This window comes from Nerophis lumbriciformis, linkage group LG01, assembly GCF_033978685.3.
Source record: "Nerophis lumbriciformis linkage group LG01, RoL_Nlum_v2.1, whole genome shotgun sequence".
Taxonomy (NCBI): Eukaryota; Metazoa; Chordata; class Actinopteri; order Syngnathiformes; family Syngnathidae; genus Nerophis; species Nerophis lumbriciformis.
Window position 1 is genome coordinate 77,637,639 of NC_084548.2, and position 24,621 is coordinate 77,662,259.

The window sequence follows — 24,621 nt, forward strand, 5'->3', positions numbered from 1 at the left end:
GGTGTCGGTCCACTCTGTTTCCTGAGATCCAGGGTCAACGCAGCCGTCTACCAGCAAGTTTTAGAGCACTTCATGCTTCCTGCTGCTGACCTGCTCTATGGAGATGGAGATTTCAAGTTCCAACAGGACTTGGCGCCTGCACACAGCGCAAAATCTACCCGTGCCTGGTTTACGGACCATGGTATTTCTGTTCTAAATTGGCCCGCATATCAGCACAACAGAGTCCAATAAGCACTCCTTAATAAACTTTCCGTCAGAAAACGCCTTACTTTTTCTGGCCATTTTGTGAGAAATGACGAAACTTGTCCTGACGGCTGCATCTCTGGGGGTGTGAAATTTGGCAAAAAGTTCTTGTTGGGTTTGCAGTTTCACCATCAACGCATCAGCCTCCCTTGCGCACACTTCATCAGACAGATTCCGCTATTTTTCCTGGTGCTTGGTGGTGTAGTGGCGATTCAAATGATATTCTTTAAACACAGCAACGTGTGTACCACAAATTAAGCACACGGCTTTACCTTTCATTTCTGTAAAGAAATACTTGGCAGTCCATGTCTTGTTGGAAACACGCCATTCCTCATCAACCTTTTCTCTTTTTAGCGTCTCGGGGGTAACCGGGCATCACTTGTCGCTGTGCACCTTCACTCACAGGTTACACACGGACATAAATAACACTTTCCAAAATAAAAGCAGCACAGTTGTATTGCGCGCACGACATAGATGTTTTTTTAAACTTTATTTTGTAAATTGTGATTGCCGCTGTTCACATTCACTATCAATCACGCACGAGCATACGTCCACACGGAAGTAATACAAATTAAAGCTGCAAGCAGCGTTGTTCGGGCCCGCGTATTTGGCAGGTGCTAGTCCTAAGTGTCCCAATACTTTTGTGTACTTGTAGTCTGAAGTGTCCCAAGACTTTTGTCTAGTGTACCTACCTTGTCTGCATTGTGTGGGCACGTTGGTGCTTCCTGCTTTTGAGCAGCCATCTTAAAAATACAGCACCGCAGGAGCATCAGTGCAGCGGGTCTTTGAAGGGTCATAAAATCAAAACCGGAGCAGGTATCACAACTCTTTCACCAACTTTTAATCAGAAGGGTTCAATCTCTCTCCTGTGTTAGTTTGAAGCCGAAACAACAAACGCGCTCAGAGGAGATAATGTTTGAAGAAAGGTGACGGGTTTTTACAAAAATGTTGTGTTGAAGGGGGAATAGCAAACTTCCTGTACATTTTAGCTGGGGGTTGTCAATTTATGAAATGTAGGTCTAAGTGAGACCTACATAGAGGTTTTTGTTTCATCTCTCTCCGACCTTCCCAGTGGGAGTTACAGGCATTTTTGTCAGATTTTTCATCCGAGGAGCAGTCTTTTGTGCGTTTTATTAAAAAATTGCTGTAGAGCACAATTTTTAGATTTAGGGTTAGGTTTTTTCATTAGATCACAGTTTTAGCCAGTCCTGATGTGTGTGTTCAGTTTGGTGAGTTTTGAAGCATGTTAAAGGGGTCAAATTACAGCTCAAAGAGGCAAAAGTGACTGTTTTTAGTACTTTTTTGTCTTGAAGGGGGAATAGCCAACTTCTTGTTGATTTTAGCCCGAGAATGTACCATTAATGAAATTTAGGTCTAAGTCAGACCTACATAGAGGTTTTTGTTTCATGTCTCTCCGACCTTCCTAGTGGGAGTTACAGGCAGTCTAGTTTTTTTTTTTCCTAGGGGGCGCTAGAGCGCAATTTTGATTTTTGGGGTTTGGTTTTTCGCCAGCCCTGATGTGTGCGTCAAATATGGTGAGTTTTGAAGCATGTTAAGTGGGTCAAATTACAGCTCAAAGAGGCGGCCGGGATAATAATAATAAAGAATAAAACCTTAGAATAACAATAGGTCCTTATGTCCCATTGCATAAGGACGTCCTTTTGCAATGGGCCATTGCGGGCCCTAATAACACTTTTCAAAACAAAAGCAGCACCGTTGTATTGCACACTCGACATAGATACTTTTTAAAATTTATTTAGTAATTTATGATTGGCCTCACGCGGGCCGGACAGGGCCGCACAAAGGGCCGGATGTGGCCCGCGGGCCGCAGAATGCCCAGGTCTGCTCTAAGTACTGTACAGTAGCAATATTTCAAATGTAATATAAATTAATGTTTTGAGAGAATAAAGTGCCTTCATTTCAACACCTTTAATAATACAAAGCAATATCATTAAACACAAACAAAAAGTATACTAATCAGTGATAATGAGAAGACACAAATATGAAAAATACAATTGTGTAACGGTACTAAGGATGGCTACTTTGCACATTTGAGCCCAGACGCTACCAAATGTGTTTTTCTTTGCTGTAATACATGTTGACTTTCCTTTTTATTTACACACATCATATTTTCTTACACTCCTGAGTGTCATTTGCAAGGATGCACTCATTTCAGTGTGTTGCTGCAGCCAGGAAGTAGTCTTTGCCATGACCTTAAATGTCCCAGTCTCGTCCTACAAAGTGTTTATACTGTAAGTACCGTATTTTCCGCACTATAAGGCGCACCTAAAAACCACACATTTTCTCAAAAGCTGACAGTGCGCCTTATAACCCGGTGCGCTTTATATATGGATAAATATTAAGATTCATTTTCATAAAGTTTCGGTCTCGCAACTTCGGTAAACAGCCGCCATCTTTTTTCCCGGTAGAACAGGAAGCGCTTCTTCTTCTACGCAAGCAACCGCCAAGGTAAGCACCCGCCCCCATAGAACAGGAAGCGCTTCTTCTTCTACTGTAAGCAACCACCCGCCCGCGTAGAAGAAGAAAAAGCGCGCGGATATTATCATTTCCTTTGTGTGTTTACATCTGTAAAGACCACAAAATGGCTCCTACAAAGCGACAGGGATCCGGTTCATGAAAAGATGCAATCTCTCCATTTGCACACGGATTACTATTTCACAGCAACTGATATTCCTGTGAACCGCACTGTGGATACAACGGGAGCACGTACGGTGAATATTCGCACCGCAGGGAATGAGAAGTCATCCTTCACTGTGGTTCTAGCTTGCCATGCTAATGGCCAGAAACTTCCACCCATGGTGATATTCAAAAGGAAGACCTTGCCAAAAGAGACCTTTCCAGCCGGCGTCATCATAAAAGCTAACTCGAAGGGATGGATGAAGAAAAGATGAGCGAGTGGTTAAGGTAAGTTTAAGTTTACGCGAAGAGGCCGGGTGGCTTTTTTCACGCAGCTCCGTCCATGTTGATATACGACTCCATGCGCGCCCACATCACGCTGGTTTTAATATATTATTAAAGTTTGACCGACCTATTTGACTGTTTTTTTGACATTCCTTTAGCGCAGTTAGATGCGGCTTACAACACGGGGCGGCTTATAGGTGGACAAAGTTTTGAAATATGCCGTTCATTGAAGGCGCGGCTTATAACCCAGGGCGGCTTATGGTGCGGAAAATACGGTATTGTACTTTTTACACACTGTGAGTTACCAAATACGGAGGTGTTGACGTCGCCATGTAAAATTGCTAATGCTAATCAGTAGCATGTATATGGCGTATCTAATGCAAATTAGCATGGAGCTAGCGCATTATGGAAAAGTGGAGGCTTGCTTTCGAGCACTTTTCAATCAAAGAGGCTGACTTTGTTGGCTCCTGTAAAAGTACCGAATTTAGTAGCCATCCCTAAACTAGCACGTGTTGGTATTTACCCGTCAAGAGCGTTCGCTTTGAGGTCCAACGCTCACATTGTTTTTCACAGATGTCTACGTGGTACCTGGACCGTCTTGGCGAGTGGAATGGCGGGAAAAGAGCGTTGAAGAACTTAAGAAAACTAACCCCGTTAAATGGTGATGGAATGTTGTCGAAGTTTGGCCAGGAGGAACTCGTGGGTCAAGTTATGTCTGGTGATAATCCCCACCATCTGCAAGTGGGAATTGAAGCGTGAGAAGAGGAAAGAGGCCGAGGGACAAGAAGGACTCACTTCTCCCACGGCGTTGACCACAGGTAAATGTCGCAGGCCCATGGTCCTGAACAGGTTGAAGACCTGCGAGATGCGGGTGCTGGGCGACACGGTGTAAGGACACGGGTTCATGTAAGGAGTCACGTCCTGCAGACACAGGAAGTCATCAGGGGAACCTAATATGGTCATCGTTTCAAAACTCTACCACGATCATGCGGGGGCTGAGCTGGGTCAGGTCCAAGTCGTGGATGTCGGGGTAGCGGGGGTAGTCTTCGGTCATCTCCGCGTACGTCAACCTGGGCTGGCTGGCACTCTGACAGGACAACACGGGAAAGTTACCATCACCACAAACTAGTAATGTGGGATCACCGCAGCGCAAATGATACTATTTATAAATGTTAATAAGGATACAGTGGTATGCAGAGGTGTACTTATAACAATTTTGTAGACAAATGATACTATTTATAAATGTTAATAAGGATACAGTGGTATGCAGAGGTGTACTTATAACAATTTTGTAGACAAATGATACTATTTATAAATGTTAATAAGGATACAATGGTATGCAGAGGTGTACTTATAACAGTTTTGTAGACAAATGATAGTATTTATAAATGTTAATAAGGATACAGTGGTATGCAGAGGTGTACTTATAACAATTTTGTAGACAAATGATAGTATTTATAAATGTTAATAGAGATACAATGTTATGCAGAGGTGTACTTATAACAGTTTTGTAGACAAATGATAGTATTTATAAATGTTATTAAAGATACAATGCAGTGACGTGCAGTCAGGGGAGGCGGGGCCTCACGTGCCATCATGGAAAGAAAAAAATGTAAAAAGAAAAAAAAATTAATTAAATTGTTATATGTATCCAGTAATTATACTATGAAGTTATTTTCCATTTAACTTCACCAGTTTTAGATTATTTTTTATTCAAAATCACTGAATTTTCACATTTGCCGTTCAAATACTGAGAAGAGACTTGCGGTGAGGCAGCAGCCAGTTGTGCCTCACCATGGATTGCGCAATGACTCGGCTAACTGCTGGCCTGCTGTGCAGTGAGACCGTATTGCTATATGAATTATATTATACATTTCCATAGTTTAGTTATCTGAGGTATATAATGTACAGTGTATTTTGTCAACAACTGTATGTGTGTAACGTATTTCTTGTGCTGAGCAATCATAAAACTGCTGCAAAGACGCTCTGTGTGAGGCTCGCAGTAATCCCGCCTCCTGGTGGTAGAGGGCGCTAGTGATCCCAGAGATCATTCTTGCGACTACTCGGCTGCAGAAGAAGTGACAACAAGCAGCAACAGTTAGCAGCAATCGTTTATTTTTTCCTCTTGCCTGGACTATAAACATGGAGGATTACATATCTAAAATGAAACAGTTTTCTAAATTTTTGGTGATTTAACCCCCAATTCCAAGCCTTGATGCCGAGTGCCAAGCAGGGAAGAATGCTGGTATGAGCTTTTAAACATAACCCGTTAACTGCTGCCAATCAAATGGTGAATAAGATACTCTTTAGGGTTCATATGTTTGTAAATCTGACTGTGATGAAGTCAGTGCCTCACCAGCCATCAACCTCACCGCACGTCACTGATACAATGTTATGCAGAGGTGCACTTATAACAATTTTGTAGACAAATGATACTATCTATAAATGTTATTAAGGATACAATGTTATGCAGAGGTGTACTTATAACAATTTTGTAGACAAATGATACTATCTATAAATGTTATTAAGGATACAATATTATGCAGAGGTGTACTTACAACAATTTTATACACAAATGATAGTATTTATAAATGTTAATAAGGATACAATGTTATGCAGAGGTGTACTTACAACAATTTTGTAAACAAATGATAGTTTTTATAAATGTTAATAAGGATACAATGTTATGCAGAGGTGTACTTATAACAATTTTGTAGACAAATTATAGTATTTATAAATGTTAATAGGGATACAATGTTATGCAGAGGTGTACTTATAACAATTTTGTAGACAAATTATAGTATTTATAAATGTTAATAAGGATACAATGTTATGCAGAGGTGTACTTATAACAATTTTGTAGACAAATGATAGTATTTATAAATGTTAATAAGGATACAATGTTATGCAGAGGTGTACTTATAACAATTTTGTAGACAAATTATAGTATTTATAAATGTTAATAAGGATACAATGTTATGCAGAGGTGTACTTATAACAATTTTGTAGACAAATGATACTATTTATAAATCGCAGTTTTACTGCCCTGTTACAGACATTTCACAACGTATTTATCTGCAACTAATATATGGAAAATAATTGTTCCCTTCTAAAATTTAGTGGGTGCAGCTTATATGGCGATGCGCTCTATAGTCCGGAAAATAGGGTACTTCCGGGTAAAACTTGCAAAAAAGACCTTCATATGCCTGTTAGGTCATTTGGGCTGACTTGTTGATGGTTTTGAAAGCAATATTGATTCTTACCGACTGGTTCTCAGCGTAACAGACGCCTCTCATGAGCAGGTTGACCAGCTGAGAGCGCAGGATGAGGCCGTGGAAGGTGAGCGGTCGGAAGCGCTCCTCCATGGTCCACTCCTCGCTGGGGGACTGGTCTGGGTACAGGTTGGGGTACGGCATATGCCTAAACACATGAAGGAGGTGAATAGTAGCAGGCATGTGAGTTCAACTTCATGAAAAAGACTGAAAATAAGCCGGGGGTCTGTCTAAATATAATGCGTAGAAATAATGATGTCTTGTAAAACACCAATGTAGCATTTAGACAGACTATACTGTAGCAAAAGTCATCCAGGGCTCGAATTTAACCGCGGCAATTGCGGCAAAAGCCACGACCGCCCTCGTCATTTGCCCTAAAAAATTGACCAACATCTGACCGCCCTTGACTTTTTACTTGTCAATGGTTGAGGGATGTATTAATAAACGGTATAATGATAACTCGTGATAAAATTCCAGACGGTTAGTAATACGTCTCATTTTTTAATGACTGAAAACCCGTCATTTATTAATGCAATTTAGGCAACAGGAAGTCAGTAAACAGAGCCAAGCGCTTGGTTTAACCTAATTTTCCCTCGCTTCCTGCCGTGCGTTAAGAGACACTGCTGTGTTTGGATGGAGACAGGTGTGGACAATATTGTCCACACACTAAAAGTATACAGAAAACTATTTGATGTTGCTTTTATTTTCTCAACACAGCGTCCATCAGCTGCTGTGACTGAGAGTTAATGATGTGAGGAAACATGCAGCAGGTGATTTGTAACTGTATCAGTGTTCAAATAACATCAATACTAACTATAATGTCTTGTCATCTCATCCAATTGAACGCATGCTGTGAAGATTGTGTATTCGATGTGAGAGGTGTCAATCTTTATTTTTGTTGGCCAAACTGTTGTACTGATAAGAGGCGTTGGAGAAGAACAAAGCTTGTTTATTAGACTTCATATTCATTAGCCAAACTGCTTTGTGTTTTATTTTGATAACAAAAAGTAAACACCATGTTTTTAGACATAACTTGTGTATTTTTCATGTCACAAAGGTGTTACTTTAAAAAAACACAGCATTTTGTTAATGTGTTATTATGTATAGTTAATTCCTATATGACATATTTCTGCTCAAACTCTTAATGGATCTGCCCCGATACATCATCTACATGTACATATAAATGTACATCACATAACTATCTCTGTCAAAATGTAAAATTGGAGATAAAGGCATCAGGTAATGAGAAAAAGTTTACAAGTTACATAATTATATATATATATATATATATATATATATATATATATATATATATATATATATATATATATATATATATATATATATATATATATAGATAGATATATATACACATACATATATACACATATATGTATATAAATAAATAATAAATAAATAAATAAATAAATATACACATATATATATATATACACACACACACACATATTTATATATATATATATATATATACACATACATATATACTCATATATATATATATATATTTATATATATATATATATACACATATATATACACACACACACATTTATATACATATATATATATATATATATACACATACATATTTATATATATATATATATATATATATACACATACATATACACATACATATATATATATACATATATATATATATACACACACATACATATATATATATATATACACATATATATTTACACACATATTTTATATATATATATATATATATATATAGATATATATACACATAAATATATATATACACATACATATATATATATACACACACACACACATATTTATATATATATATATATATATATATATATATATATATTTATATTTATATATACACATATATATACACACACACACACACACACATATATATATATATATATATATATATATATATATTAGAGATGTCCGATAATATCGGACTGCCGATATTATTGGCCGATAAATGCTTTAAAATGTAATATCGGAAATTATTGGTATCGGTTTCAAAGAGTAAAATGTATGACTTTTTAAAAGGACGTAGGGAGAAGTACAGAGCGCCAATAAACCTTAAAGGCACTGCCTTTGCGTGCCGGCCCAATCACATAATATCTACGGCTTTTCACACACACACAAGTAAATGCCACTCATACTTGGTCAACAGCCATACATGTCACACTGAGGGTGACCGTATAAACAACTTTAACACTGTTACAAATATGCACCACACTGTGAATCCACACCAAACAAGAATGACAAACACATTTCGGAAGAACATCTGCACCGTAACACAACATAAACACAACAAAACAAATACCCCTTGCAGCACTAACTCTTCCGGGACGCTACAATATACAACCCCCGCTAACCCCCCCCACACATCAAACTATAAGCTACATTCTTGTACGACAACAGAATGGCTAGCAGAACAGAAGGCAGAGGAAACTACACCTTTTCATTTACTATTTGCTACTTCAACTTTACACATCACAAAAAAGGTACATTCGGATCGCTAACGTTGTTAGCATAAATGAATGGGATTTAACATAGAGAAAATTAGCATCACGGCTAGCGGAGAAATATTTTGGGTTCATTATGAGACTGTGGTGGTACATAAACCTAGCTAGCTAGAGATATTGGCCCCAAAATCATTGAACAAGTGCAGGAACAGCTAGTCTGCTGGAGTAGTCTACAGTCATACAGTAACAAGCTATATTAAAGTTAAATACCATAGATCAAATATATTTACCCCATCAACACTTACCTGACTGGATGAAGTCCTTGGGCTCAAATACTAGTGTGGCCTCAATAGCCCTGCTGTAGTGTGTAGCATGCTGGCAATTATCTGGCCATGTGATGGAGGAATGCACAGTGCAGGGTTGAAATTCTACTGAATGTGCATGAAATGAGGTTGTTGTAGCTAATAATCATGCTGCAAGATCTAGCATGTTGCATTCAATGTTTATTCCCATTCATTTCACATTCATTCCCGTGGAAAGTTTCCAACTTTGAACATTCCCGCAACCCTAGTGACTGTAGAGGGGAAAATCCCATGGGTGTAGTAGTTTTAGTGTGTAGCCTACCTCCTGTCCAACATCTGCTGTAAGAGGTCCTCTCCCTCCTCGGCCGGCTCTACCACAGCAGCCTGCTCGTCGCACACGTTCCTCAGTTCGCTGGAGGGGTACGACTTCATGGACTGGCAGCGACGCCGTTGCTCGCTGGCGCGGGACACGATGCTGGATTTCTACATGAGCAAAGTCCTTTACAGTCGCACACGTACAAACACCGACATCTCTGAACCAGGGCTGTCCAAAGTGTGGCCGCTCAAGTTTTCAACATATTTGACAGAAAAACAGTAAAAACGTAAGTTTAGCGCAGTTAGATGCGGCTTACAACACGGGGCGGCTTATAGGTGGACAAAGTTTTGAAATATGCCGTTCATTGAAGGCGCGGCTTATAACCCAGGGCGCCTTATGGTGCGGAAAATACGGTACTTTCTTATACTGCCTTGGAGACTTTGTATGTGTAAATAATATGCAACTATAATTATTTGATACTTGTTTATGTTGACAAATGTTCTGTTTTACACTGCAATATTGTTTGATTATGACGTGCTATTGTGTGCTTAGCTGTTGTGTAGCTGCTAGCTCCACGTAGCCTACATGTTTACCTTTTTGTAAACGACTTTGACTAAAATAGAGGACCAACATTGCGTGCTTATTGGAGGACGTTTGGATGTTAAGTGGACTGCTTGTATCGCAGATTTCAGACACGAGCCCATTGAATGCGATACGTACATATTTGCTGATAGGAGCGATATCAATCGTCCAAGAAGGGGAAGTACCTTGAAGTGGATGTTGTTGCTGACCAGGATGTTTCCCTTTATGAAGTCGCGCTCGTTCTGGCGATTCTCGGTGACCACGGGGAAGGCGTGATAAATGGTGGTCCGCAGAATGCTGACCAGGGACTGGACGCGGGTGTGCGGGTACACGTAGGTCAGGTTGGGCTCCATGATGTCGCTGGCCGTCAACCTTTGGTAGATGAAACATAAGACAGGCTGTTAGAATAATTATATATAAGTTATCACACAACTCTCGTTGCTCTAGTTACTATCTATTGTGCTCAAGCTGTACTTTACTTTTCGTGCAACTTGTTATCTTCCACTGCAAGTTAGGAGTTGCCTCGCCACAGATGTTTCTGTCTTTCAGCCTGCTAACAGCCAAGGATGAACCAGGACCTCGATGAAGATATGGCGACAGCAGGCAGACAAAACAGAGACAGGGCGCAATCACAAGGCCCCCAGCACTTTTCCGTTCTGAATAATCAGGTATTGTGCGTACTGAGCTGCTGGCAGAATGTGTGACCCCTCCCTTTAGAAGCCATGTAACTAGGGAACTCCCAAACTGAATAAATAGAGGAGCACGTGGGCTGTGCCTCAGAGCGTAGGGTGAGACTGTAACCGAGTGTGCAGCTCCATGCGTTCTCCTCATGAGCAAAATTTAACTCTGTCTCTGCCTGATTCCTTGCTTCTTGTTCTGTTTAATTGATAGTTCAGTGCTTAAACCTGACAGAGGCGTTCATAAAGTTATACTAATTCACGACACATCGAGTACAAAGCTTTAATTCAAGTTTGGTGATTATAGCTCGCGCAAAAGGTAAACCCACAAATCTGTGACTCAGAAAATGCAAATATTGTCAATACTGGAATCATCTATCCATCTTCTTCCGCTTATCCGAGGTCGGGTCGCGGGGGCAGCAGCCTAAGCAGGGAAGCCCAGACTTTCCTCTCCCCAGCCACTTGGTCCAGCTCTTCCCGGGGGACCCCGAGGCGTTCCCAGGCCAGCCGGGAGACATAGTCTTCCCAACGTGTCCTGGGTCTTCCCCGCGGTCTCCTACCGGTCGGACGTGCCCTAAACACCTCCCTAGGGAGGCCTTCGGGTGGCATCCTGACCAGATGCCCGAACCACCTCATCTGGCTCCTCTCCATGTGGAGGAGCAGCGGCTTTACTTTGAGCTCCCCCCGGATGACAGAGCTTCTCACCCTATCTCTAAGGGAGAGACCCGCCACCCGGCGGAGGAAACTCATTTGGGCCGCCTGTACCCGTGATCTTGTCCTTTCGGTCATAACCCAAAGCTCATGACCATAGGTGAGGATGGGAACGTAGATCAACCGGTAAATCGAGAGCTTTGCCTTCCGGCTCAGCTCCTTCTTCACCACAACGGATCGATACAGCGTCCGCATTACTGAAGACGCCGCACCGATCCGCCTGTCGATCTCACCATCCACTCTTCCCTCACTCGTGAACAAGACTCCGAGGTACTTGAACTCCTCCACTCGGGGCAAGATCTCCTCCCCAACCCGGAGATGGCACTCCACCCTTTTCCGGGCGAGAACCATGGACTCGGACTTGGAGGTGCTGATTCTCATCCCAGTCGCTTCACACTCAGCTGCGAACCGATCCAGTGAGAGCTGAAGATCCTGGCCAGATGAAGCCATCAGGACCACATCATCTGCAAAAAGCAGAGACCTAATCCTGCAGCCACCAAACCAGATCCCCTCAACGCCTTGACTGCGCCTGGAAATTCTGTCCATAAAAGTTCAGAACAGAATGGGTGACAAAGGGCAGCCTTGGCGGAGTCCAACCCTCACTGGAAACGTGTCCGACTTACTACCGGCAATGCGGACCAAGCTCTGAGACTGATCATACAGGGAGCGGACCGCCACAATCAGACAGTCCGATACCCCATACTCTCTGAGCACTCCCCACAGGACTTCCCGAGGGACACGGTCCAATGCCTTCTCCAAGTCCACAAAGCACATGTAGACTGGTTGGGCAAACTCCCATGCACCCTCAAGGACCCTGCCCAGAGTATAGAGCTGGTCCACAGTTCCACCACCAGGACCAAAACCACAGTGTTCCTCCTGAATCCGAGGTTGGACTATATACTGGAATCATGTCACATCCAAATCAGCAAATGAACTCAAAACCTTTAAAGTGTCCAAAGTGCGGCCCGTAGCTAATTTTTTTAACGAAAAGTTAGCATTCTAATATAATTTTTGCTCATTTTGCAGGAATACGCCTCAGCTTCAAATATTTTGATACTTCAGCACGTTAACTGCTAGAGGTTTTGAAGTTAGTTTTGTAGGCGTACACCTCAGTCATATTTTAGTACTGGATGCATGCTAACGTTAGCAGGCTAGCATTTTAAACAGATTCTTCAGGTACACACCTCAGAGTAATATATTTGTGTACTTGACGCATGTTACAATTAGCATTTTAGCATGCTAAAATTAGCTTGCTGGCTTTTTTTTTTTTATAGCTAATTTAACAGGTATACACCTCAGTGTCATATATTTTGGTATTTCACTAATGCTAACTGTAATCATGGTATTGTTAGTAAGCTAATATTTTTAGCTAGTTTTGTAGCTACACACCTCAGTCATATTTTGGTACTTGATGCATGCTAACATTAGCATGCTAGCATTTTAAACATTATTTTTAGGTACATACCTCAGAGTAATATATTTTGGTACTTGACAACATTTTAGCATGCTAGCTTTTTTAGCTAATTTAACAGGCATACACCTCAATGTCATGTTTTGCTACTTCACTAATGCTAACTGTAAGCATGCTAATGTAAACATAGTATTGTTGGCATGCTATCTTTTTAGCTCATCTTGCTAATAATTTTGTTACTTGACACTATCAGTCCAGCGTGCTAACTGTTAACATTTCAGTTTAACTTTGGCTCTTCAAAATTCACACAAAATTTCTAGCTGTTTGAAAAAAAATCGACATATCGTACTGGTTTTGAAGATGAACACTATCAAAAGGGCCCCCGCATTCTTTGATTTGTCAGTCTGTGGCCCTTAGTGTAAAATGTTTAGGTACCCCTGCTGGTGTCTATGAGTACAACCCGCAATTGACAGGTGAGTTCATAGACCAATCATAGTTCAACAAAGCATCGCTTTCAAAATAATCTTAAATACCAGGCTATGTCTGAAAGCTACATATGCTGCCAACTTGTGGACAATGTTAGTAAATCAGATCAATGACCCTTGAAAGTAACTACGGCCAATAGTACAGCATTTACTTATATGACACAATCCAAACAACCTTCCCTAGTCATGGTGCAAGAAAAAAATGCATCTAACATAAAGGTCAACAGATATGGTCACACATAACACAACCTGCTCACAGAACATTGTGGATATTATGAAAAACCTCCAAACACCATCAAAAAATGCAAAATCCCACCCATTACAGTGCATGATGTGAAAAATGTAAGACACTCTCCACACTTATCCATGTTTGGCGCATTTTAGCTGCTTAATATTTCTGATTGATTACAAAACTTTAAGAAGGTCGTCACAGAAGTAAACAAGGTAGGAGTCACACTTTCACATACTCTCGACATGCAATTATATTAATTATATATCGACACATACATACATACATACAAACATTTATATATATATATATATATATATATATATATATATATATATATATATATATATATATATATATATAAATATATATATATATATATACACAACACAACACTCCAATACGTGCACCATGACAGCAACCACCCACCCACCACCACGAAAAGAATACCTACCGGAATTAATAAAAGGCTATCGATGCTGTCATCTAGCAAAGCTGAATTTGACCAAGCAACCCCCCCGTACCAAAAAGCCCTTGATGAAAGCGGATACAATTTCACCCTCACCTATGAACCCACGCCAGGAAACCAGCCAAAAAAGAACAGAAAACGAAACGACATCATCTGGTACAACCCCCCATACAGCAAAAACGTCTCAACGAACATTGGACACAAATTCCTCAATCTGATTGACAAACACTTTCCCAAAGACAACACCCTAAGAAAAGTATTCAACAAGAACAACATTAAATTGAGCTACAGCTGCATGAACAATATACGACAAATCATCTCAAACCACAACAAAACAATTGCAAATGAGCCGTCGGCCCCCCGGACAGAGCGACTCCAAAACCAACAAAGGCTGTAACTGTCGAAAGAAACCTGATTGCCCTCTCAACGGGGGGTGCTTACAAACATCAGTTGTCTACCAATCTAAGGTAATACGCAAGGACATTAACACATCCGACACATATGTAGGATTAACCGAGGGAGAGTTCAAAACCAGATGGAACAATCACAAGGCTTCTTTCAGGAACCAAAACCTGCGGAATACCACAGAACTCAGCAAACACATTTGGGACCTCAAAGACAATAATGTCGAATATTCACTAACATGGCAAATTCTTGCATCCAGCACACCTTACAATAGTGGTAATAAAAGATGCAACCTATGCTTGAAAGAGAAACTGTTTATTATTTACCGTCCAGACCTGTCATCCCTCAACAAGCGCAGCGAAATTGTAACAGCATGCCGCCACAGACGGAAACACCTCCTAGGTAACACATGAGCCAATCACCACGCCCCTACGCCAGCCTGTACCCACCCACTCTGTGCCCTATACAAACCATGGTATGTGAATGCTCCCATTAAAATCTCCTGATGATTGAGGGTACCCCCCCTCATGAAACAGGCCTGTAGAGATGAAATAGTCTTGTGATTTTTTTCCCCACACATATACATATATATATATATATATATATATATATAGTTACTTTAAATGCACTCAGCCTTTGGCTCCCGGCCAAATTTTTGTAAGCCAAATCCGGCCCCCAAGTCCAAAAGTTTGGACACCCCTGCTCTAAACCATAATCCAATTTGAAAGAAGTAAACAATAAAATGAATCTCTATAATATGAAGGCTTTCAATGTCTGAAATACATTTTTAGGGGCTTCTGTTTGGAATGTTTACCTTCCACATTTGAACCGATACAGTACCAATAACAGGTAAATCAATACCAGTACTAGATGGTACCAATTTCCAGTACTTTTGTGTGTGTTCACGTGGTAATAAATGTTCATTTCATAATAAAATATTTGTCTTTTTAGTTCCACATGTAACAGTGAGCTGATAATAATAACTGTCATTTCTTTCACTTTGTCGTAGGTGTGTCACCGCAGTCATTAAGTTGAATGTGCCAACTGTGTCTTTTGTTGAGTCCTACAAAGTGTTTGTACAGTAAGTATTGTACTCTCTCGGGGTAGCGAGGGGGCTGCTACACCCTGGACAAGTTGCCACCTCATCGCAGGGCTTAGTCTTACTATTATGTTGGATCCACTATGGACTGGACTCTCACAATATTATGTTAGACCCACTCGACATCCATTGCATTTGGTGTGCGGTCCTCTCCAAGGTTTCTCATAGTCATTCACATCGACGTCCCACTAGGGCAGCGTTTCTCAAAGTGTGGGGCGCGCCCCACTGGTGGGGAATAGAGACATGACAGGTGGGGCGCGAGGAACGGGAGGAAATTTCACTTTAAATTTTTTTTTTTAATTATTATATTCTTAGATTATTTTTTTTACTATGTTTTCATTTTCTATACACACTGTAAATCACTTTGTGATTCTGTCTGTGAAATCCGCTATATAAATAAATGGAAATTACCGGTACTTATTTTTACTGGAGGCTTTATATTTCTCGGTAGGAGCGAAAGTTTGACAGACATAGCAACAGTAACTAATGGGGGCGGGGCTAAGCGGAACAAACTTTCGCGCGGATGGGTAGCAGGCTAATGTGTGGATCACAATTACACAAATATATACATTTGTGACTCGCACCTCAAATGTTGTCGAGCCAGAGCCAGCGTCTGCAGAGAAACAAAAATGTGACGGGCACACACTGTGTCATTCACCGGGAAGCACTCGCGTCAAGGCAGTTCAGCCCCGAACTCAATGAGGTTTTAACAGATGTTGTGAGCGCGGTCAATTTGATCAAAACACGACCACTGAAAGCGCGACTGTTCTCTGCACTGTGTGAGGAAATGGGAGCTGATCATACAGCCGTGCTGTTTCACAGTGAAGCAAGGTGGCTCTCCTGCTGTCACTTGCCCTGTCTTGCCAAATGCATAGCTCCTCCTTTTTTTTTTGCAAAGATTGCAAAGTGGCACTTTTATTGTATTTATTATTGAACTTGATGCAAGTTATTTGATTTATTATTGAACTTGATGCAAGTTATAACACTTTTTTTGATTTATTATTGAACTTGATGCAAGTCATAACACTTTTTTTGATTTATTATTGAACTTGATGCAAGTTATAACACTTTTGTTTTATTTATTATTGAACTTGATGCAAGTTATAACACTTTTTTGATTTATTATTTAACTTGATGCAAGTTATAACACTTTTGTTTTATTTATTATTGAACTTGATGCAAGTTATAACACTTTTTTTGATTTATTATTGAACTTGATGCAAGTTATAACACTTTTGTTTTATTTATTATTGAACTTGATGCAAGTTATAACACTTTTTTTGATTTATTATTGAACTTGATGCAAGTTATTTGATTTATTATTGAACTTGATGCAAGTTATAACACTTTTATTTGATTTATTATTGAACTTGATGCAAGTTATAACACTTTTGTTTTATTTATTATTGAACTTGATGCAAGTTATAACACTTTTTTGATTTATTATTGAACTTGATGCAAGTTATAACACTTTTGTTTTATTTATTATTGAACGTGATGCAAGTTATAACACTTTTTTTTATTTATTATTGAACTTGATGCAAGTTATAACACTTTTTTGATTTATTATTGAACTTGATGCAAGTTATAACACTTTTTTTGATTTATTATTGAACTTGATGCAAGTTATTTGATTTATTATTGAACTTGATGCAAGTTATAACACTTTTATTTGATTTATTATTGAACTTGATGCAAGTTATAACACTTTTTTTTATTATTGAACTTGATGCAAGTTATAACACTTTTGTTTTATTTATTATTGAACTTGATGCAAGTTATAACACTTTTTTGATTTATTATTGAACTTGATGCAAGTTATTTGATTTATTATTGAACTTGATGCAAGTTATAACACTTTTTTTGATTTATTATTGAACGTGATGCAAGTTATAACACTTTGATTTATTATTGAACTTGATGCAAGTTATAACACTTTTTTGATTTATTATTGAACTTGATGCAAGTTATAACACTTTTTTTGATTTATTATTGAACTTAATGCAAGTTATAACACTTATTTTATTTATTATTGAATGTGATGCAAGTTATAACACTTTTTTTGATTTATTATTGAACTTGATGCAAGTTATAACAGTTTTTTTGATTTATTATTGAACTTGATGCAAGTTATACCACAGCTGCACAGTTATTTTATTTATTATTGAACTTAATGATATTTTATGTTATTGAGTTTGAATGTATACAACTTGATGTTCAATAAATTTGAAAATGTTAAAGCTTGGCATTAGCGCTCTGTTGGGGCGATGGGGGCAGGTGGGGCTTGAAAACTCCCCCTTGTCCAAAGTGGGGGATGACAAAAAAAGTTTGAGAACCACTGCACTAGGGTGAGTTTTTCCTCTGTACCGAGGATGTCGTTGTGGCTTGTGCAGCCCTTTGAGACACTTGTGATTTAGGGCTATATAAATAAACATTGATTGAGTTGTAGTTTTCATTGCCAAATTTGGAGCTGTTGAAATCGCCATGGAAAATTGCTAATGCTAATCGGTAGCATGTATATGGCCTATCCAAGTCTTGCTGCTCCATGGTCATGGAATGAATGACGAAAGGATGTGAGGCTACATGACCTCATCCCTTTGGGGGAATTTCAGGCCATATTAAAAGATGGAGAAGCTGTTTATATCGGGCAATGTTTTGAAATTGTTTTGATTGAATCATTTGTATGTTTATGTTTTTTTTAACCTGCTTAAATAAAGGAGAAAGAATGAATGAGCCATCCCTTGTAGCTGTACTGTAATGTTTAGTGCACAGGTGTCAAACGCAAGGCCCGGGGGCCACATTTATTTGGCCCTGTAAAGCTTGGAAATAATATATATCAATAACGTACTGTAACTTTTCTTACTGGATGTATTCTTTCTTTCTATTTTGGGAGAAGAAAAAAAATTTACTCCATGTAATCGCAAATTATGTTCACTTAAATATTGTCTAATTATGCAAAAATATATTATCAAACCATTTTCTAAATAGAAATAAAAACTAATAATAATGATTTCAAAGCAAGTTATCCATGAAATTGTGCAATGTAAAAGTAGCAATAGATTTCATGGTCAAATTGTGAAATTTTCTGTGTTTTTTACAGCATTTTTCTGTAAATGTAAACAACTTTTACTGTAATAAACTGTGATGCCGTTTTGGAATTTACAGTAATACACTGAAAAATCTACAGTTGTCGATTTGATGTTAAAAAAAACAAAAAACAGAAACTAACAAACTGGCAGCTCAGGTGCCAACTTTTTACTATAAAATTTCTGTTTTTTTTATTTACTGTAAAAAAAACTAATGTAAAGTTTACAGTAAATTCTGGCAACTAAGCTGCCTTTTTACCATAAAAACAGCAGTACTGTGTTTCCATTTCCAGTAATATACACTACATTTTGAGGTGAAAGTATTGCAACTTACCATATTTTATTAGGGCCCGCATGGCCATAAGGACCTATTGAATTTGTAAGGTTTTATTCTTTATTCTTCCGCCGCCACATTAAACTGTAATTTGACCCACTTAACATGCTTCAAAACTCACCATATTTGACCCACACATCAGGACCTGCAAAAATTGCCTTTTTTTAAAAAAAAACGAACCACAAAACTCAAAATTGCGCTCTAGCGCCCCCTAGGAAAAAAAAACAAACTAGACTGCCTATATCTCCCACTAGGAAGATCGGAGAGACATGAAACAAAAACCTGTATGTAGGTCTGACTTAGACCTAGTTTTCATAATTGTATATTATCGGGCAAAAATCAACAGGAAGTTGGCAATTCCCCCTTCAAGACAAAAAAGTACTAAAAACAGTCACTTTTGCCTCTTTGAGCTGTAATTTGACCCCCTTAACATGCTTCAAAACTCACCAAACTGAACACACACATCAGGACTGGCAAAAATTGCGATCTAATAAAAAAACCTAACCCCAAATCTCAAAATTGTGCTCTAGCGCAATTTTTTAATGAAACGCACAAAAAACTGCTCCTCGGATGAAAAAACTGACAAAACTGCCTGTAACTCCCACTGGGAAGGTCGGAGAGACATGAAACAAAAACCTCTATGTAGGGCTCACTTAGACCTACATTTCATAAATTGACAACCCCCAGCAAAAATCAACAGAAAGTTTGTTATTCCCCCTTCAAAACAATTTTTTGTAAAAACCGGTCACCTTCCTTCAAAAACGATCTCCTCTGAGCCCGTTTGTCGTTTCGGCTTCAAACTAACACAGGAGAGAGATTGTGTATAAAATAACAGAACAGCGTTTTAATACCTGCTCCGGTTTTGATTTTATGACCCTTCAAAGACCCGCTGGACAAAAGTATTGGGACACTTAGGACTACAACTTGCCAAAAGTATTGGGACACTTGGGACTAAAACTGGACAAAAGTATTGGGACACTTAGGCCGAAAACTGGACAAAAGTATTGGGACACTTAGGCCGAAAACTGGACAAAAGTATTGGGACACTTGGGACTACAACTTGACAAAAGTATTGGGACACTTAGGACTACAACTTGCCAAAAGTATTGGGACACTTGGGACTAAAACTGGACAAAAGTATTGGGACACTTAGGCCGAAAACTGGACAAAAGTATTGGGACACTTAGGCCGAAAACTGGACAAAAGTATTGGGACACTTAGGCCGAAAACTGGACAAAAGTATTGGGACACTTGGGACTACAATTTGACAAAAGTATTGGGACACTTAGGACTACAACTTGCCAAAAGTATTGGGACACTTGGGACTAAAACTGGACAAAAGTATTGGGACACTTAGGCCGAAAACTGGACAAAAGTATTGGGACACTTAGGCCGAAAACTGGACAAAAGTATTGGGACACTTGGGACTACAACTTGACAAAAGTATTGGGACACTTAGGACTACAACTTGCCAAAAGTATTGGGACACTTGGGACTAAAACTGGACAAAAGTATTGGGACACTTAGGCCGAAAACTGGACAAAAGTATTGGGACACTTAGGCCGAAAACTGGACAAAAGTATTGGGACACTTGGGACTACAACTTGACAAAAGTATTGGGACACTTAGGACTACAACTTGCCAAAAGTATTGGGACACTTGGGACTAAAACTGGACAAAAGTATTGGGACACTTAGGACTACAACTTGCCAAAAGTATTGGGACACTTGGGACTAAAACTGGACAAAAGTATTGGGACACTTAGGCCGAAAACTGGACAAAAGTATTGGGACACTTAGGCCGAAAACTGGACAAAAGTATTGGGACACTTGGGACTACAACTTGACAAAAGTATTGGGACACTTAGGACTACAACTTGCCAAAAGTATTGGGACACTTGGGACTAAAACTGGACAAAAGTATTGGGACACTTAGGCCGAAAACTGGACAAAAGTATTGGGACACTTAGGCCGAAAACTGGACAAAAGTATTGGGACACTTAGGCTGAAAACTGGACAAAAGTATTGGGACACTTGGGACTACAACTTGACAAAAGTATTGGGACACTTAGGACTACAACTTGCCAAAAGTATTGGGACACTTGGGACTAAAACTGGACAAAAGTATTGGGACACTTAGGACTACAACTTGCCAAAAGTATTGGGACACTTGGGACTAAAACTGGACAAAAGTATTGGGACACTTAGGCCGAAAACTGGACAAAAGTATTGGGACACTTAGGCCGAAAACTGGACAAAAGTATTGGGACACTTAGGCCGCAAACTGGACAAAAGTATTGGGACACTTAGGCCGAAAACTGGACAAAAGTATTGGGACACTTAGGCCGAAAACTGGACAAAAGTATTGGGACACTTAGGCCGAAAACTGGACAAAAGTATTGGGACACTTAGGCCGAAAACTGGACAAAAGTATTGGGACACTTAGGCCGAAAACTGGACAAAAGTATTGGGACACTTAGGCCGAAAACTGGACAAAAGTATTGGGACACTTGGGACTACAACTTGACAAAAGTATTGGGACACTTAGGACTACAACTTGCCAAAAGTATTGGGACACTTGGGACTAAAACTGGACAAAAGTATTAGGACACTTAGGACTACAACTTGCCAAAAGTATTGGGACACTTGGGACTAAAACTGGACAAAAGTATTGGGACACTTAGGCCGAAAACTGGACAAAAGTATTGGGACACTTAGGCCGAAAACTGGACAAAAGTATTGGGACACTTAGGCCGCAAACTGGACAAAAGTATTGGGACACTTAGGCCGAAAACTGGACAAAAGTATTGGGACACTTAGGCCGAAAACTGGACAAAAGTATTGGGACACTTAGGCCGAAAACTGGACAAAAGTATTGGGACACTTAGGCCGAAAACTGGACAAAAGTATTGGGACACTTAGGCCGAAAACTGGACAAAAGTATTGGGACACTTAGGCCGAAAACTGGACAAAAGTATTGGGACACTTGGGACTACAACTTGACAAAAGTATTGGGACACTTAGGACTACAACTTGCCAAAAGTATTGGGACACTTGGGACTAAAACTGGACAAAAGTATTGGGACACTTAGGCCGAAAACTGGACAAAAGTATTGGGACACTTGGGACTACAACTTGACAAAAGTATTGGGACACTTAGGACTACAACTTGCCAAAAGTATTGGGACACTTGGGACTAAAACTGGACAAAAGTATTGGGACACTTAGGCCGAAAACTGGACAAAAGTATTGGGACACTTAGGCCGAAAACTGGACAAAAGTATTGGGACACTTAGGCCGAAAACTGGACAAAAGTATTGGGACACTTGGGACTACAACTTGCCAAAAGTATTGGGACACTTAGGACTACAACTTGCCAAAAGTATTGGGACACTTGGGACTAAAACTGGACAAAAGTATTGGGACACTTAGGCCGAAAACTGGACAAAAGTATTGGGACACTTAGGCCGAAAACTGGACAAAAGTATTGGGACACTTAGGCCGAAAACTGGACAAAAGTATTGGGACACTTAGGCCGAAAACTGGACAAAAGTATTGGGACACTTAGGCCGAAAACTGGACAAAAGTATTGGGACACTTAGGCCGCAAACTGGACAAAAGTATTGGGACACTTGGGACTACAACTTGACAAAAGTATTGGGACACTTAGGACTACAACTTGCCAAAAGTATTGGGACACTTGGGACTAAAACTGGACAAAAGTATTGGGACACTTAGGCCGAAAACTGGACAAAAGTATTGGGACACTTAGGCCGAAAACTGGACAAAAGTATTGGGACACTTAGGCCGCAAACTGGACAAAAGTATTGGGACACTTGGGACTACAACTTGACAAAAGTATTGGGACACTTAGGACTACAACTTGCCAAAAGTATTGGGACACTTGGGACTAAAACTGGACAAAAGTATTGGGACACTTAGGACTAGCACCTGCCAAATACACGGGCCCGACCAACGCTGCTTGCAGCTTTAATTTACATTTAAGTTTTATGAAAAATCTACTAATAAAATGCATTTAAAAAATGGTGTAATAATAGTATTCACTGTTAGAATCGGCCCTCTGGGGCCAAACGTAAGTGGCATGTGGCCCTCAGTGAAAACCACTTTCACACCTCAGGTTGCTCTTGTCCCCAGGTGGCCCAAACTTGATCAGATTTGCAAAAAACCTTGCGATATTTTGCTCCAAATCCAGGAATGAAACGTACTTGTCCATCTCCACCTCAGTCTCCCAGTCCAGAAGCGGCACTCCTCTCAGCTCAATGTGGATGTCATAGATGCCCTTGTTGAACACGTCTCCTGTCCACTTGGCCACCTGCTAGCCAGAGGGGCCAATGTTCAGAAAATGACTTCATGATGTATATACACATACTGTATAATTAAGGTTATTTATATATGCCCCAAAGTGCTGCACAGATTAAAACAGAAAGGCAAACAAATAATAATAACAATGAGTACAGATTATTCTATACATAAAACACAGTTGAAATGCACAAAAATACAAAACAAAAAAAGGTGAAAGATGAATTTGCGATGTAAATAATAATAGAACCAATTCAAAATGAGATACAAATGCTGCTGTATTATTTTCTCAAAACGATTATCAATCTACTCTCCGATTGACTGTTAATATCTGCTGTAACACTTCTGTTCCAATGTAATGAGCACTTGTGATTCTGTTGTTTGGATACTTGACGTTAGTTTTGGGCAATACCACAAAGCAAGTAGTAATCAATTACTTCACACTTTCAATACCATTGACTCCTTCAATATTTCCTGAGTTTGTAAACCATAACAAAAACGATAAAAGATTTTGTGACGGTAAAAATATCAATCTAATCACTGTAGTATTAACCATATACTAATACTATACTTGGTATCATTATTGTTAATATTTGTACAGATCCACCCACCTTTGTTTACAATCAAGAGCTCTAGTTAGGCGGTTAGCATAGCTTATTGTATCCTCCTACGGTGTGTAGTGTAGCATGTTTAGCTATTCCATGTACTCCAGTGATAATGCTACATGACTTATTGTAGAAGCACTGTGGAGGGACATTAACCGCTAGAATGTGTCAACATGCAATATCACGATATAACCAAAGTAATATATGCTCCATTTATATTGTTTATGTATACAAACCCCGTTTCCATATGAGTTGGGAAATTGTGTTAGATGTAAATATAAACGGAATACAATGATTTGCAAATCCTTTTCAACCCATATTCAATTGAATATGCTACAAAGACAACATATTTGATGTTCAAACTCATAAACTTTATTTTTTTTTGCAAATTATAATTAACTTAGAATTTCATGGCTGCAACACGTGCCAAAGTAGTTGGGAAAGGGCATGTTCACCACTGTGTTACATCACCTTTTCTTTTAACAACACTCAATAAACGATTGGGAACTGAGGAAACTAATTGTTGAAGCTTTAAAAGTGGAATTCTTTCCCATTCTTGTTTTATGTAGAGCTTCAGTCGTTCAACAGTCCGGGGTCTCCGCTGTCGTATTTTACGCTTCATAATGCGCCACACATTTTCCATGGGAGACAGGTCTGGACTGCAGGCG

At 39.4% G+C, this 24,621-nt stretch overlaps 1 protein-coding gene across 2 annotated transcripts in view; it reads right to left on the reverse strand.

Moving 5' to 3' along the window:
• Positions 1–2,157: 2,157 nt before the first annotated feature.
• clcn6 (chloride channel 6) overlaps positions 2,158–24,621 on the reverse strand; it is an 83,607-nt gene continuing 61,143 nt past the window's right edge. The window contains exons 17-23 of one of the 2 annotated variants that reach the window (XM_072914792.1): positions 23,255–23,361; positions 10,309–10,495; positions 9,548–9,708; positions 6,429–6,585; positions 4,145–4,252; positions 3,961–4,086; positions 2,158–3,900 (exon numbers count right to left, since the gene is read on the reverse strand). In XM_072914792.1, the coding sequence (XP_072770893.1) occupies positions 3,820–3,900; positions 3,961–4,086; positions 4,145–4,252; positions 6,429–6,585; positions 9,548–9,708; positions 10,309–10,495; positions 23,255–23,361 (927 nt within the window). In that variant the 3' untranslated portion in view covers positions 2,158–3,819. Of the gene's footprint in view, positions 3,901–3,960; positions 4,087–4,144; positions 4,253–6,428; positions 6,586–9,547; positions 9,709–10,308; positions 10,496–23,254; positions 23,365–24,621 lie in introns of both variants that reach the window. The other variant, XM_061973262.2, reaches the window with a different exon arrangement.